At 40.9% G+C, this 16342-nt stretch overlaps 1 protein-coding gene across 1 annotated transcript in view; it reads left to right on the forward strand.

The window, feature by feature from the left end:
- LOC139911103 (uncharacterized) overlaps positions 1-14856 on the forward strand; it is a 31225-nt gene extending 16369 nt beyond the window's left edge. The window contains exons 4-15 of the mRNA XM_078285592.1: positions 2029-2142; positions 2373-2451; positions 2595-2832; positions 3088-4891; positions 5008-5181; positions 5873-6046; positions 6710-6883; positions 7247-7420; positions 12920-13093; positions 13476-13649; positions 13853-13899; positions 14156-14856. Coding sequence (XP_078141718.1) covers positions 2029-2142; positions 2373-2451; positions 2595-2832; positions 3088-4891; positions 5008-5181; positions 5873-6046; positions 6710-6883; positions 7247-7420; positions 12920-13093; positions 13476-13649; positions 13853-13899; positions 14156-14703 — 3874 coding nt within the window. The 3' untranslated portion in view covers positions 14704-14856. The remainder of the gene's footprint in view (positions 1-2028; positions 2143-2372; positions 2452-2594; positions 2833-3087; positions 4892-5007; positions 5182-5872; positions 6047-6709; positions 6884-7246; positions 7421-12919; positions 13094-13475; positions 13650-13852; positions 13900-14155) is intronic.
- Positions 14857-16342: the final 1486 nt, after the last annotated feature.

The raw sequence follows: 16342 nt of genomic DNA on the forward strand, positions 1-16342 counted from the left end.
TGTGTGTGTGTGTCCCTTTAGTGAAGGAACTGGGCTGCTGCATGTTCAGCTCCCTTCACTGTGAGTATCAGTAGACAGACTGTGTGTGGTTGTGTACAAAAGTTGTATATGTAGGTTCTAGGATTATTTAAAAGCTAAAGGAAAGAAGGAATACAGAAAATAGATACATTTTCAGATGAAAACTAAGAAATCATTGTAAAGGAAACTCAGATGCAGTCACTCACTGTCTTTCTGCCCCCTAGCGGCCGTTAGGAGACATTCACTCACTCGCTGTTAGTCTTTCTGCCCCCTAGCGGCCGTTAGGCGGCATGTCGATGTCTACCATCTCTACTTGACTGAACCAGGATCAGTCACTCGCCTCCTCTCTGCAACTCTGCTGCTTCACATCTATGGCGCTGTGTGTCCTTCTTCATAGAAATGTGTCAGCCTGCCCATTTCCAAAGATTTTTAGTGTACAGAATCGGGTACTGCGTATTAATTTAAAACTCACTCAAAATATTACTAATACCACCACTGCTACTAGACTTTTAACCTTTATTTTTACAGGGCTTTTCAAAAACATCTATACAATGCTGCTTTACAGATAATAGAACAGCAAAGGAGTTAAATGAAGTGATAGAATAGAATAGAAAAGAAGAATAAAAAGAAGCAGGAGACAAAATAATTATGAGCATCAGAAATCATTTTTACTGAAGAGTGACTGACTGATCAATATTACTGGCGAAGGGAAAAACGAATACTGTTAAAATGTAAATGAAGGGAAAGTTTCATATCCTCTCTCTCACTCTCTCTCTCTCTCTCTCTCTCTCTCTCTCTCTCTCTATCTGATTTCCGTGTTGAAGCTGCTTCTTTCACTTTTACTTATCGGCATGACGCAGTTGATTTAACGACAAAAGGTATTGTAAGCAGTTTACAGTGTATTCAACTTTAAAGACTCAGCTTGTTTTTTTGTTTTTTTTATCATAATATTACCGCCTACCATCGGCTAAATAAGCTAATATTATCTTATTTAGCCGATAAAAAGAGGAAATTGCGTCTGTCTGAAAAGCCGTTGTTTAGGTTCAAAACACAACTCAACACTTCTTACGGTTTCCCAACATATCAGTGTTTGAGTGTTAATGAAGTCATCTAATAAGAGCAGAAGTAGCAGCAGTAATTTGACGTGTTGCTTTCTGAACGTGTTTAATCAGGACACAGCCTGCAGGTTTGAGGTTTGTACACTCAGTGTATATGTGACATGTTGCTGACAGAGTGATCACAGCACTTTAAGTAATATATCCTGTAAAGGAAACTTTATTCTAATGAATCAGTCCATCTAACAGCATGTTGGGTGTGTTTGTGTAAAGGTGTTCGCTCCACTATGAGTCTGTCTGAGGAGAGAGAGGAGGGGCTCCCTCCCTCTAAAACCACTCTGTCTGGGGAACATGACAGCCAGACCAAAGCTAAGAGGTAAGATGAGGATCTCTAACTGTCCATGACTGTTCCCCATCTCAGAGCTCAGCAGTGAAATCATTAACCCATCATTATTCAGAGTAAAAGCTCTTTTTTCTGTTGTGTTGAAGCCCAGTCCAGCAGGAGAGACCAGACTCCCCTGTACCCAGCTGTGTGTCCATGAAGAGTGACGACTCCAAGGATTTTGATATTAATTTTAAAGAACAGCATTCATCAGACAAAAAGTAAGTTGTTATTAGCATTAAAACATGTAACATTATATACTTATTTTTAACAATTACTGTATTTATCCAGAAGGGTTTCACTTTACATACATGCTCTTTTGCAGCATTGCTCTGCTTCACATGCATACAGTTACAGATATTCATACCAGAGCTGCTCAGTACAACCACAGTCTTCTGCTGTTGGTCACTGAGCAGCTCTACCAGAACAATCTGGGGGTTGAGTTCCTTACTCAAGGTCTAATTGGTGGTAGTTGCACAGGGTGGAGAAAGAGTTACATATTCACCTGCTGGTCAAAACTCTGCTTCTCTAACATTTTTACTGCCACCACCCTGTTTTATCAATCCTGAGCAGGATCCAGCAGGAGAGAGCAGACTCCCCTGTACCCAGCTGTGTGTCCATGAAGAGTGACTGGTCTATGGATCCTCCTCTTCTGTTCAAAGATGGACAGCACTCTACTGAGCAAAGGTAAGAATTGAAAACATATTAGTTATTATTTGATTCTACTGAACAGAGGAAAGAAGTCATGATACTCTGTTGATTTAGTTTCTTCACATCCAATAATCAGAGCTGCGTTAACAGTAGAGTTCACATTGTGTTTCTACTACGATCCATCATGACAGAACACAGTCACCTTTAACCACGTGTGTGTGTGTGTGTATGACATTATATGCCCTAATACATCATGTTTTCTCCAGAGTCCACCAGGAGAGCTCAGAGGTTCCCAGTGGTCAGTCTGTCCTGGAGCATCAAACAGACCTGAACTCCATATTTATGGTGTGTAAATGTACAACAACACATTTTACCTCAGATACAAATGAAATGAAATGCAAAACAACCACTCTGGTCATAATAATCTCCATGCTTTCAGTGTACGCCAGATAGATCTGATGTTTAATTCAAATATTATTCTGTTCCAGCTGCTTGAGGAGAACATTGTCACTTTTGTGAAGAACGAGCTGAAAAGGTTCCAGAGGGTCCTGCGTCCAGATTACCCAGAATGCTTAGAGAGGCAGAGGGAGGATGTGGAGGATGTGGAGGATGTGGACAGTGGGGAGGAAGAGCAGAGGAGGAGCAGCAGAGAGGCTTTTCTGCAGATCACACTGCACTTCCTGAGGAGACTGAAGCAGGAGGAGCTGGCTGACTCTCTGCAGAGCAGTAAGAGGCTTTTAACAGGTTTAACATGGTGGAGAGGGGAAATGGTGGAAAATAGGAGATGTTTACATTCACTACTGTTACTTCACTACTTGTTCATGAGGCTTAAAATGCTAAACACAGTATTGTTCATTAAAAAAACATGTGATGAGCAGAATAGATGCCATGGGATTGGGCAAAGTATGCAATCACCAAGAAATGTTTACACTTCTCATATTTACAGTAACATCCTCTTGTTGATGTTATTTGTTCATTCAGGAACTCTTGCTCCTTGGTGCCAACGTGAACTGAAATCTAATCTGAAGGAGAAGTTTCAGTGTTTGTTTGAGGGGATTGCTAAAGCAGGAAACCCAACACTTCTGAAGCAGATCTACACAGAGATCTACATCACAGAGGGAGGGAGTGGAGAGGTCAATGATGAACATGAGGTCAGACAGATTGAAACAGCATCCAGGAAACCAGCGAGACCAGAAACAACAATCAAATGTGAAGACATCTTTAAACCCTTACCTGGAAGAGACAAACCAACCAGAACATTGATGACAAAGGGAGTGGCTGGCATTGGGAAAACAGTCTTAACACAGAAGTTCACTCTGGACTGGGCTGAAGACAAAGCCAACCAGGATATACAGTTCACATTTCCATTCACTTTCAGAGAGCTGAATATGCTGAAAGGGGAAAAGTACAGCTTGGTGGAATTTCTTCATCACTTCTTTATTGAGACCAAAGAAGCAGGAATCTGCAGGTTTGACGAGTTCCAGGTTGTGTTCATCTTTGACGGTCTGGATGAGTGTCGACTTCCTCTAGACTTCCAGAACAACGAGATCTGGACTGATGTTACAGAGTCAACCTCAGTGGACGTGCTGCTGACAAACCTCATCAAGGGGAAACTGCTTCCCTCTGCTCGTCTCTGGATAACCACACGACCTGCAGCAGCCAATCAGATCCCTCCTGAGTGCGTTGACATGGTGACAGAGGTGAGAGGCTTCACTGACCCACAGAAGGAGGAGTACTTCAGGAAGAGATTCAGAGATGAGGAGCAGGCCAGCAGAATCATCTCCCACATCAAGACTTCACGAAGCCTCCACATCATGTGCCACATCCCAGTCTTCTGCTGGATCACTGCTACAGTTCTGGACCATGTGTTGAGAACCAGTAAGAGAGGAAAGATGCCCAAGACCCTGACTGAGATGTACATCCACTTCCTGGTGGTTCAGTCCATCCAGAGGAATGTCAAGTATCATGGGAGAGCTGAGACAGATCCACACTGGAATACAGAGAGCAGGAAGATGATTCTCTCTCTGGGAAAACTGGCTTTTGAGCAGCTGGAGAAAGGCAACCTGATCTTCTATGAAGCCGACCTGACAGAGTGTGGCATTGATATCAGAGCAGCCTCCGTGTACTCAGGAGTGTTCACACAGATCTTTAAAGAGGAGCATGGCCTGAACCAGGACAAGGTGTTCTGCTTTGTCCATCTGAGCATTCAGGAGTTTCTGGCTGCTGTTTATGTCTTTCTGTCATTCATCAACACTGGTGTCAATAAACTGTCAGAAACTCAATCAACATCCTGGCGGTCTACACTATTCAGAGACAAATCTAACATCAAACACCTCCACCAGAGTGCTGTGGACAAGGCCTTACAGAGTCCAAATGGACACCTGGACTTGTTCCTTCGCTTCCTCCTGGGCCTTTCACTGAAAACCAATCAGACTCTCCTACGAGGCCTGCTGACACGGACAGGAAGTGGCTCACAGACCAATCAGGAAACAGTCCAGTACATCAAGCAGAAGATCAGGGAGAATCCCTCTCCAGAGAGAAGCATCAATCTGTTCCACTGTCTGAATGAGATTAATGACCGTTCTCTAGTGGAGGAGATCCAACAGCATCTGAGATCAGGAAGTCTCTCCACAGATGAACTCTCCCCTGCTCAGTGGTCGGCTCTGGTCTTCATCTTACTGTCATCAGAAGAAGAGCTGGACGTGTTTGACCTGAAGAAATACTCTGCTTCAGAGGAGGCTCTTCTGAGGCTGCTGCCAGTGGTCAAAGCCTCCAATATAGCTCTGTAGGTGCATACATAACTGGATAGATTCAATATATTAAATGTAATATTTATACAGAAGAGAAAAAAATATATATTTTCAATCTTGTTGTATCTCTTTATCACTAATGCTTCTTCAGGCTGAGTGTCTGTAAGCTGTCAGAGAGAAGCTGTGAAGCTCTGGCCACAGTTCTCAGCTCCCAGTCCTCTAGTCTGAGAGAGCTGGACCTGAGTAACAACGACCTGCAGGATTCAGGAGTGAAGCTGCTCTCTGCTGGACTGGAGAGTCCACACTGTAGACTGGAAACTCTCAGGTCAGTATTCCTGAACAGGGGTGGAACTTAGAGATTTTGGGTACTAGTGGGCTGAAATTTCTACAAGCCCGGAGAAATTATTTCAAGCCCAGTACAGATAATGTAATATTCAAGTTTATTGAGACAGATAATTTTCTAAAGTTACACACTTAACATCAAAATCACAAGTTTGTGTTCTTTTGTATATATCATATTTTATTAATGCTAGATCAGTATAAGTGGTATAATGTTCAAGTTTAACAAGATAAACTACAAGGCACTCAGCAGAGTGCAAACGTCCACCAATGCTGAACAATTCTCCAACTTGCGAAGTTGCAGCCTGAATTTGCAAATCTGCAGCCATAATGGTTTATATTTATTTATTTACCATTTGTCTTCTGGGTTTGAGTGATCTTTTTATCTGACTCAGCTGAGATGAAAAATACTCACAGCTGGCGAGCGGGCGAGTGTTATTTCCAGCTCTGTTCCTGAACCTGTAAAGGTTGAGCCTGCAAGTTTAACATTGAGATTTAAGAGCCATTTTACTTAAGTAATGTTCAATTTAAGGAAAACTTATAAATATTCAAAGTCAGTATTCTTCTCATCCAGCTTTTCATACACAGCCATAATAGCAGTGTCTAAAAAAAACAAAGAAATCAATTATATTAAATAAAAGCGAGTAACATTTTCATATCTGTACATCTACATTGAGGCTGAGCTACTGTAAGCTGTCAGAGAGAAGCTGTGAAGCTCTGGCCTCAGTTCTCAGCTCCCAGTCCTCTTGTCTGAGAGAGCTGGACCTGAGTAACAATGACCTGCAGGATTCAGGAGTGAAGCTGCTCTCTGCTGGACTGGAGAGTCCACACTGTAGACTGGAAACTCTCAGGTCAGTATTCCTGAACAGGGGTGGAACTTAGAGATTTTGGGTACTAGTGGGCTGAAATTTCTACTAGCCCAGAGAAATTATTTAAATCCCAGTACAGATAATGTAATATTCAAGTTTATTGAGACAGATAATTTTCTAAAGTTACACACTTAACGTCAAAATCACAAGTTTGTGTTCTTTTGTATATATCATATTTTATTAATGCTAGATCAGTATAAGTGATGTAATGTTCAAGTTTAACAAGGTAAACTACAAGGCACTCAGCAGAGTGCAAACGTCCACCAATGCTGAACAATTCTCCAACTTGCAAATCTGCAGGCATAACGGTTTATGTTTATTTATCATTTGTCTTCTGGGTTTGAGTGATCTTTGTATCTGACTCGCCTGAGATGAAAAATACTCACAGCTGGCAAGCGGGCGAGTGTTATTTCCAGCTCTGTTCCTGAACCTGTAAAGGTTGAGCCTGCAAGTTTAACATTGAGATTTAAGAGCCATTTTACTTAAGTAATGTCCAATTTAAGGAAAACTTATAAATATTCAAAGTCAGTATTCTTCTCATCCAGCTTTTCATACACAGCCATAATAGCAGTGTCTAAAAAACACAGAAATCAATTATATTAAATAAAAGAGAGTAACATTTCATATCTGTACATCTCCATTGAGGCTGAGTGTCCGTAAGCTGTCAAAGAGAAGCTGTGAAGCTCTGGCCTCAGTTCTCAGCTCCCAGTCCTCTAGTCTGAGAGAGCTGGACCTGAGTAACAACGACCTGCAGGATTCAGGAGTGAAGCTGCTCTCTGCTGGACTGGAGAGTCCACACTGTAGACTGGAAACTCTCAGGTAAGATCAGGTTATGATGCTTTTGTCTAACAATATGTTGTAACTATAATATTGCATGCTGTTTCTTGACATGTTCATAATTTTTCTCCATTTGTCAAACAAAATTGTTTAGTTTGGCATGAACTCTGTATGATAAAATGTATTGTGTTGTATTTCTCTTCTTTTCTACTCTGTTCCTTTTAATTGTATTAAAGGGTTGGACAGGGTTAGAGCATCACATGTTTGATCTCTGAAACACCAAATGTTCCCTGCACAAGTGTACTTGAGTAAGAGACTGAACTCCTTCCTGCTCACTGACAGTGAGTCGCTCTGGAAGCTAAATATCTAAAATATGAAGGAAACATTTTCTATCTGTTTTGTCAGGTTGAATCAAAACAAGCTCACAGAGAAATGCTGTAAGAAGTTGTCATCAGTTCTCAGCTCCCAGTCCTCTAGTCTGAGAGAGCTGGACCTGAGTAACAACGACCTGCAGGATTCAGGAGTGAAGCTGCTCTCTGCTGGACTGGAGAGTCCACACTGTAGACTGGAGACTCTCAGGTCAGTATTCCTCAAACTGTAAAGGTTGAATAAAGGGCGATAGGACTGGAGAGCTTCTTGAAACTATCAGCTGTATCAGACAAGAAGGTGGTCTTTGGCAGAGGATATATATTAGCCAGGAAGATAATAAGGAACCAAGGCACACAACTTGAGGTGAAAAATATGAAATGCCTTTATTCCATTGGCAAGTTGTAAATTCTGAACATTGTTAAAAAGCTCCGACGCGTTTCGCCGTCTTGCCTTCTTCTGGGAGCTTACACAAAGCACAATGCTAAGAGACTTAAAGGAGAGACAAAGGTGAAACAGGTGTTCTCATTCAGCAATCCTTGTCAATCTGACAAGTGGAGTGCAGGTAGCCACTCCCCTAGAGGGAACAGGCAGGAACAACAAGAGGCATCGGCAACTTAAAATAACCATATCAAGTGAACAGCACATAAAAATATACAAGGCCAATAGACACTCATGTTGAACACTATACAATTTAAGGGGGTGGATATACATACAGATATGCCCATATGTATGCATATATATATATACATACACATGCACATAAACAGCTATATTCTGGAAGACCTTATAGGAAATGAGTCAGATCTAAATCTTCCTTTAAGCCAGGGTAATGGGTAGCTCCAAGCCTCAAAATCCAAAAACTTTCCCGTTGGTTAAGTTGTTTGATCCTATTACCTCTGCCTATAGACTCTGGGATGTGATCAATGCCAATAGCTTTCAAAATAAAAGGATTACTGTTGTGCTTCTCTTTGAAGTGTTTGGCCATAGGGTTTTCATTATTCGTCCTTATGGCATATTTATGTTCTGAGAGTCTATCTTGGAGCCTGCGTTTAGTTCTCCCAACATAAAACACGTTGCAAAGGGGCATTCCAATTTATAAATAACAAATGTTGTCTTACAATTTGTGAAATGTCTTATTTTATAAATATTATTTATATGATTATCTTGGAAGCTCTTGCATTGTTGTACATTAGAACAGTGGTTACAGTGACCACATTGAAAGCAACCAACAGGCTTTGGAGGAAGCCAGGTAGTTTTTGGATGGCAGGTAGGTGACTATGAACCAGCTTATCACCAAGGCTAGGTGAGCGTTTAAAACTGAAGATAGGGGGCTCTGAAAACATATCTCGTAATGAGGCATCACACTGAAGAATACTCCAGTTCTTTTTAATAATATTCTTCATATGATTTGCCTCAGTACTGAATGTTGTAGAGAAATAGATTCTCTCAGGTTTATGATGGAATGACTTTCTCTGCAAAAGTGTTTCTCTGTCTACATCTTTTGCTCTACTAGCTTTTTCAACTACTGCCTTCTCATAGCCTCTTTGAAAGAAACAATTCTCATTTCTTCAGCCTTTTGGTCAAAATCTCTCTCTTGGTCACATGTTCTCCTTAGTCTTTGGAACTGACCATAAGGTATATTTTCTTTAAGGTGTTTAGGATGACAACTTTTTGCATGGAGAATTGTATTACAGGAAGTAGGTTTCCTGAAAATAGTGGAATGTAAGTATGCCTCTTTGTCCTTGTGTTTTTCCAAATGTAGGAAATTAATTTGGTCTTTGTTGTATTCCAAAGAAAGTTTAATGTTTTTGTTTGTAGTATTTAAATACTGGTGAAAGGCTAACAAATCCTCATCTGACCCTGCCCAGAACAAACAGATGTCATCTCTATATCTTCCCCAATAAATAATCTTGTCTAGGAAAGGGTGTTTAGTGAGTTAAATACATACCGTATTTCCTCTAATAGTGGCCTGTAGTCAATTAAAAGCCGGGTCTCTGATAATGGCCGGGGCCGTGGTCGACACGAACAAATAAAGGCCGGCCCCAAATACAGGCCGGGGAAAAAAACAAAGGAAACAAGACTAGGTCAAAACCTAGTATATGGCTGGACCGTGTCCGTCTCCTCTCTCCGCCGCTGTCCTCTCCACCGCGCCCATGGCCTGTACCTATCGGGGACACCCGGTGACGCATCGGCGTAGGGACCTGCCGAAATCTCGGCCAGATCACCGGGAACAAATCGGCGGCCAGCTATCAGCACTGGCCGGAACCGAGCCCCCGGGAAACTCAAAGCGTCGGCAGTAAGCCCTCGGCGCACCGAAACCTCCATGCCGCCGACAGAACAGAGGGCTGTCAGGTGGACTGAGCTCGCGCATCGAAATAAATAGCGATATGATATAATTGTATAGATTCTACTTTAGCTTCAGTTAGCTTCGGCTTACATGCAAACAACGGTGGATACCGGTAAACTCCTGGTGCCTGTTATACATAGTAACAAATAGTAGCTGTAGTTTGTAGTAACATACAAGTGCCACAAGATGGCAGTATGCCACAAGATGGCTCGGCCGGCGGAAGTCTCTGGAGCATGCCGTCGTCGATTACCGCAATTATCGTAATGCACCCTCTGGAGTTTAGTTAAATAAAGGCCCAGGCCAATATTAGAGGAAATACGGTAGTCTCTTTCCCATTTGCCCATATATAGACCTGTATATGAGGGGCTGCAGAACGCCCCCATGGCTCACCCTTTAGCTTGTCTAAATAGGCGGTCTTGAAAAACAAAGATGTTATTATTTAGAGTCCATTCTGTCAGGGATAGTATGAATTGTGATGGAGGGTGATCTGTTTCTGATCTCTCACTCAGGAAATGCTTTAGTGCTGACAGACCTCCTTCATGTTCTGTTGTTGTGTAAAGTGTTTCAACATCCATAGTAGCCAGTACAGTATTATGTCCTATATTACTTAGTTGTTGTATCTTATTAAGGACATCTGTGGTGTCTTGGATATAGGCTGGAAGAGATGGTAGCTCAGGTTTAAGAAAGTAGTCAATAAATTTAGAGATGGGCTCTGTAAGGCTGTCTTTGCCTGAGTTGACGGGTCTACCTGGGGGGTTTCCAGAGTCTTATGAATTTTCGGGAGTAAGTACAAAGATGCCAGTCTGGGGTTTTCATTGAAAATAAACTTAAACTCATTATCTGAAATCCAATTATTATCTCTAGCTCTTTGTAGAGGATACAAGAATTGTAATTCTTTGTATTATATTTCTATGTTCTATTTGTTCGGTGTAATTATTGTGGACAGGTATATTATCCTATCAGAATTTGAATGTCTGTTCGTGTCAGCCTATCAGAGCCCGGTTTCAGTGTGTTTGGGCGTGCCTGAAAAGTAGAACGGAGGAAGAGAACGTGTTGACTGTGGGAGAGACAGCAACTTTTCCCCCGGTGGTTATTAGCATTAATTCAATCTGTAACTATTAAAACAGAGACAGATGTCAAAACGGACAGTTCCCAGCAAACATTTCGACGTCGATCAGAGGTCTAATCGACATCCGCCTGGAGGTCAATACGACGTCTAGTGGAGGGGCTGATATGAAAGTTTTATAGATGACATTTCAACCTATATAAAATTTACTTGTCAGCGAAGCCACTAAATACCCACAAACTTATGAAAGAAAATAGAATTAATCGAAATTTCATGTCTTTCTATGATACCTTGTAGTGTTTTTTTATGGAATACTTTAAATCTTTAACCCATTTAGGGCATAGAGAAATACATTACATAATACTCTTCAACAAAAGAAAGCGTTCGGGATATAGAGAAAACACAAAAAACATTTTGAAAATAATGTTGCATTTGCTTGTTTATTGAGACAAATCCCAAACCCCATCGCCCCAGTCCTTGCTGGTGCAAGTCCTATGGCTGCTTTTTCGTTTTCTGTGGCCTTCACCTTCCATCTCTTCACTGCAGCTGGAAAAAGGCAAAAAAATTAATATTCATCTTTCCAGAGCCTCTTCTGAATGCAAAGGGTAAAAGCATAACACGTATGTGCAAATACATTTGCATTTTAATCGAAGTGCCTTTTGTTAACTCACCTGACCAGCTCGCCTCCCCTGTCAAACTCCCCAAGTCACTGATCTCTGAGTGGGATTTTGTTTCTATTTTGCCAAACTGGTTTTCTACTGAATTCAAAAGAAATACAAATTCTAAATAAATGTTAAGTCTTATTAGGATAATGTAATTTCTCATGTTCTTTTATGTGTATGTGATTTACCTTAGAGTAGGGGCGTCTCACCTATCCTGCAAGATCTGGGGAGGGAGGGCTCATGCTGGACCAGTAAGTAGGTTGAGCTTACACTATACACTTCAGGTAGCTACTGTGATAGAAGAAGATCCTGAAGCCCACCTCACCACATCTCAGGTAGATTATTACGGTAATTTCATTCAGCAAGATAGGCACAAACATACCTGTAGTCGTGGGTACAGAGACTAATCGTACTGGAGGGTGGGGACATAGAGCCTTCACTATCCAATGGTCTAGGGTGAGGACACTTTATCTACCCCTACAAGGCGGTGGCATTACCCCTCCGCTACATCTTGATAAGATTTCTTTCAGTTCCAGTTTGAGAGACTCAGTAGGATTGTAAGTCAGAGGTTCATAGTATTCTGTATTACTTAGTTGATTGTTAGCCTCTTCTACATATTTGTCTTTGCCCCAAACAACTATAGCAGCTCCTTTATCTGTCTTTTAATCACCAAGTCCTCATTTTTCAACACTTCATTTAAAGCACTTTGTTCATCTTTAGAGAGATTGTGGGACTTAGATGTATCATTCTTCTGCTTAAATAGATGACCAACCTCATAGTCAATCTTTTTAGCAAAGGTATTTAATGTAGCATTGAGGGTAGCAGGACAAAAGGTAGATTTGGGTTTAAAAGGTGTTTTTTGAGGCTTGGAGCTCCACATTACCCAGGCTTAAATGAAGATTTAGATCTGACTCATTTCCTATAACATAAACAGCTATATTTCCAGAATATAGCTGTTTATGTGTATGTATATATATATGCATACATATGGGTATGTCTGTATGTGTATGTATATATGCATATATATGTTTTTTATCCTCTTTCCCTGTCACCCCCTTAAATTGTATAGTGTTCAACATGAGTGCCTATTGGCCTTGTATATTTTTATGTGCTGTTCACTTGATATGGTTATTTTAAGTTGCCGCTGCCTCTTGTTGTTCCTGCCTGTTCCCTCTAGGGGAGTGGCTACCTGCACTCCACTTGTCAGATTGACAAGGATTGCTGAATGAGAACACCTGTTTTACCTTTGTCTCTCCTTTAAGTCTCTTACCATTGTGCTTTGTGTAAGCTCCCAGAAGAAGGCAAGACGCCGAAACATGTCAGAGCTTTTTAACAATGTTCAGAATTTACAACTTGCCAATGGAATAAAGGCATTTCATATTTTTCACCTCAAGTTGAGTGCCTTGGTTCCTTATTATCTTCCTGGCTGTAAAGGTTGAACTTGAAACTTTAACATTGGGATTAAAGAGCCATTTTACTGTAGTACTGTTCAAAGGAAATCTTGAAAATGTTCAAAATCAGTATTCTTCTCATGCAGCTTTTCATACACAGCCATAATAGCAGTGACTAACAAAACACAGATATCATATTAATTATAAGAGAGTAACATTTTCACATCTGTACATATCCTTCAGGCTGAGCGGCTGTCAGCTGTCAGAGAGAAGCTGTGAAGCTCTGGCCTCAGTTCTCAGCTCCCAGTCCTCTAGTCTGAGAGAGCTGGACCTGAGTAACAACGACCTGCAGGATTCAGGAGTGAAGCTGCTCTCTGCTGCACTGGAGAGTCCACACTGTAGACTGGAAACTCTCAGGTCAGTATTCCTCAACCTGTTCAATAGACGACCATTTAAACCCTGCTTTACATGCAGGTTACTATCAGCAAATAAACATATTTTCCATGAGGACATTTCATTCTTGCCTCTCCTTGCTGCATCAGTTGTTGAAACCTAAAATACCAGAAAGGACTTCTGATATTCTGTCACAAAGTGAGTGGAGAACTCTCAAACTGGAGCAAATGAAACCACAAAGCTGATCATCTAGTCAACTGTTTGTATTTGAGGCAGTTACAGTTTTGCTAGCATTTGACTTAATTATCGCAGCTAATTTCACAGTAGTATACTAATAAAATCTAACATGTGGCTTCTTTTCTCTCTCTCTCTCTCTGTATGTGTGTGTGTGTGTGTGTGTGTGCAGGCTGGCAGGCTGTCTGCTCACAGAGGAAGGCTGTGCTTCTCTGGCCTCAGCTCTGAGCTCCAACCCCTCCCATCTGAGAGAGCTGGACCTGAGCTACAATCATCCAGGAGACTCAGGAGTGAAGCTGCTCTCTGCTGGACTGGAGGATCCACACTGGAGACTGGACTCTCTCAGGTCTGGAGAGGCAACGTCTGCTAGAAGGCTGAGAGCGGGCACACATTTTCTCTGTCATGCTGAGAAGCTGAGGAATATTGTTTAATGTTTAATGGTGTACATGAGTGATGCTGTATGGAAAATTATTCATCAGGAAGGTTATTTAATGCCCATGTTTCCATTATCAAAGAGAATATGCTGGTCTGACTTTGTTTCCCCCACAGTGTGGACCATGGTGGAGTCCAGAGGTTGAAACCAGGTCTGAGGAAGTGTAAGTGTGTATTTAGTTTCATTCATGAAAACAAAGCAGCAAACATTCAACTACTTACATGGTAAGTCCCTCTACACAGCAGCATGTGACATCTATTCATTCAAGTCCTACTGAGAATGAAGATGATGGCTGATATAATGTGTCATCGTGAAACTGTGAAGAAATTAAAGGTCAAGCTGTTAATAAATCAACAAATAATAAACAGGTCTATTAGAATAAAAATGGTTTCTGTATTGTGTCTTGTTCTCTCCATCAGATGTCTGTGAACTCACTCTGGACCCAAACACAGCAAACAGAAAGCTCTTCCTGTCTGAAGACAACAGAAAGGTGACAGAGGTGAGAGAGAAGCAGCCATATCCTGATCACCCAGAGAGATTTGACTACTGGAAACAGCTGCTGTGTAGAAATGGTCTGACTGGTCGCTGTTACTGGGAGGTCGAGAGGAAAGGAGAGGTTTATATAGGAGTGACTTACAGAGGAATCAGTAGGAGAGGAGGGGGTGATGACTGCTGGATTGGAGGGAATGAAAAGTCCTGGAGTCTGTTCTGCTCTGATGATCGTTACTCTGCCTGGCACAATAACAGAAGAACAGACATACTAACCCCCTCCTCCTCCTCCTCCTCCTCCTCTAACAGAGTAGCAGTGTATCTGGACTGGTCTGCTGGCTCTCTGTCCTTCTACAGAGTTTCCTCTGACTCACTGATCCACATCCACACCTTCCACTCCACATTCACTGAACCACTCTATCCTGGGTTTGGGTTTAGGTTTGTCTCGTCTGGTTCCTCAGTGTCTCTTGTCAGATAGAGGAGGGAGAGAGAAACACTCACACTGCTGACCAAACACAGCTGCTGACATGATAGTTCACTCTGTACAGGAACACACACACACACACACACACACACACACACACACACACACACACACACACACACAGCTATGCCTTTAAAATGAGAAAATGTACAAGAAAACAGACATTTTATTTGGAAAATGAAATGAATGAGATATTTAACCAGACAGAATCAAGTTGTTGTTGTTCACCTGAGAGTCTGTTGTTGATGATTGACAGGTTAAAATATCTTTCCTATGAACCTTTGTTTTATTTGGTATTTTATTAATGTCACACCAAGCTAAACATCTATCATGTTTCCAACAATTTAAGTTAAAATTAACATTGATTGTATAAACAAGCCCAGTTTCAAACATTTTATTTTATACTTTTTATTGTCAAATTTTTTTTTTTACTACATATGTGAGTATAATTTTGCTAAAATCAACCAATATCTTTTTCCATAGTTGTATAAATGAGGAGATGAGTGTGTGCATAAAATTATCAACAGTTGACATTAAACAAATATTATCCATACGGGTTATTTCACTATTATTTAGTACTAATAACTGTATATAATAATAACGGTATATGAGGAAATGTGAGATGAGCGTGTGCGTAAAAGCACGATGATTGAAATCTGTCATGTTTTAAATATCTTAGACTTTGTTGTCGTTTTGTGCTTTTGGTGAAGTGTGTGTCCATGTTATATCATCAAGTGCATCTCCATTTTCTCCCTGAATATATTGTTATATTTCATGAAAAAATACAGACACTGATTTGGTTGTTGTTTCTACTCCAAACACACAGTTTTGCAGCATGATGTATTTCCTTTGTACATCAGGTTGTTAGATTGCTGTGGATGCAGATCAGCTGTCAGGCTGCGGTCTGTTGGCTGAAGGCTTCAGAAGTCCAGATCTGAAACTGAACTGACAGCAGCTGAGAATGATCCAACCTCTGCATGGTCACCTTCTGAAAAATGGTTTTATATATATATTCCTTTAGGTTTCAATTAGACATAATCATGATGGACTAACTTAATTACATTCCTTCAGTAGCTTTTGGAGTATAAAAAAAAATCACTGAAATAGCGATACTAGTCTTTTTATACTGAGCGGACCCGACATACAAGCATTTCATAGCTCTGTTTCCCTGTGTATGCTGTGTATAAGACAAATAAACAGACTTGAACCCTAAGTAAAAGAAATAATGACTTTTATGAATGGCATGTCATGCAGCTCTATGTGAGAGCGCTGTTGATTTTGTTGCTGGAATAAGTTTTTGTTCCACGGTTCCAAACTTTACCTTCAAGTTTAATGAAGTATTCAATGACTTTAGTGTTAATAATATGCATGTAGCACTTGCAATACAATGGAAAATGTGACAAACACTTGCAGTGTGCCGAGCTTTCCGCAGCACTGATTGAACCTTGATGCACCGAGCGTTACCTTCATTTCATCCACAAAATGCTTTCCACGTGTTTCACTACATAGATTTCATGCCACGAAATAAACTTTGATCATGTTACAATTGCATAAATCTACACAATTTAATTTAATATAAGATCATTTCGTACATTAAATGAAAATATTGTCTTCATTTTCGTCCAGGAAATCA

Source organism: Centroberyx gerrardi, chromosome 1, assembly GCF_048128805.1.
Source record: "Centroberyx gerrardi isolate f3 chromosome 1, fCenGer3.hap1.cur.20231027, whole genome shotgun sequence".
In the NCBI taxonomy this organism is placed as follows: domain Eukaryota; kingdom Metazoa; phylum Chordata; class Actinopteri; order Beryciformes; family Berycidae; genus Centroberyx; species Centroberyx gerrardi.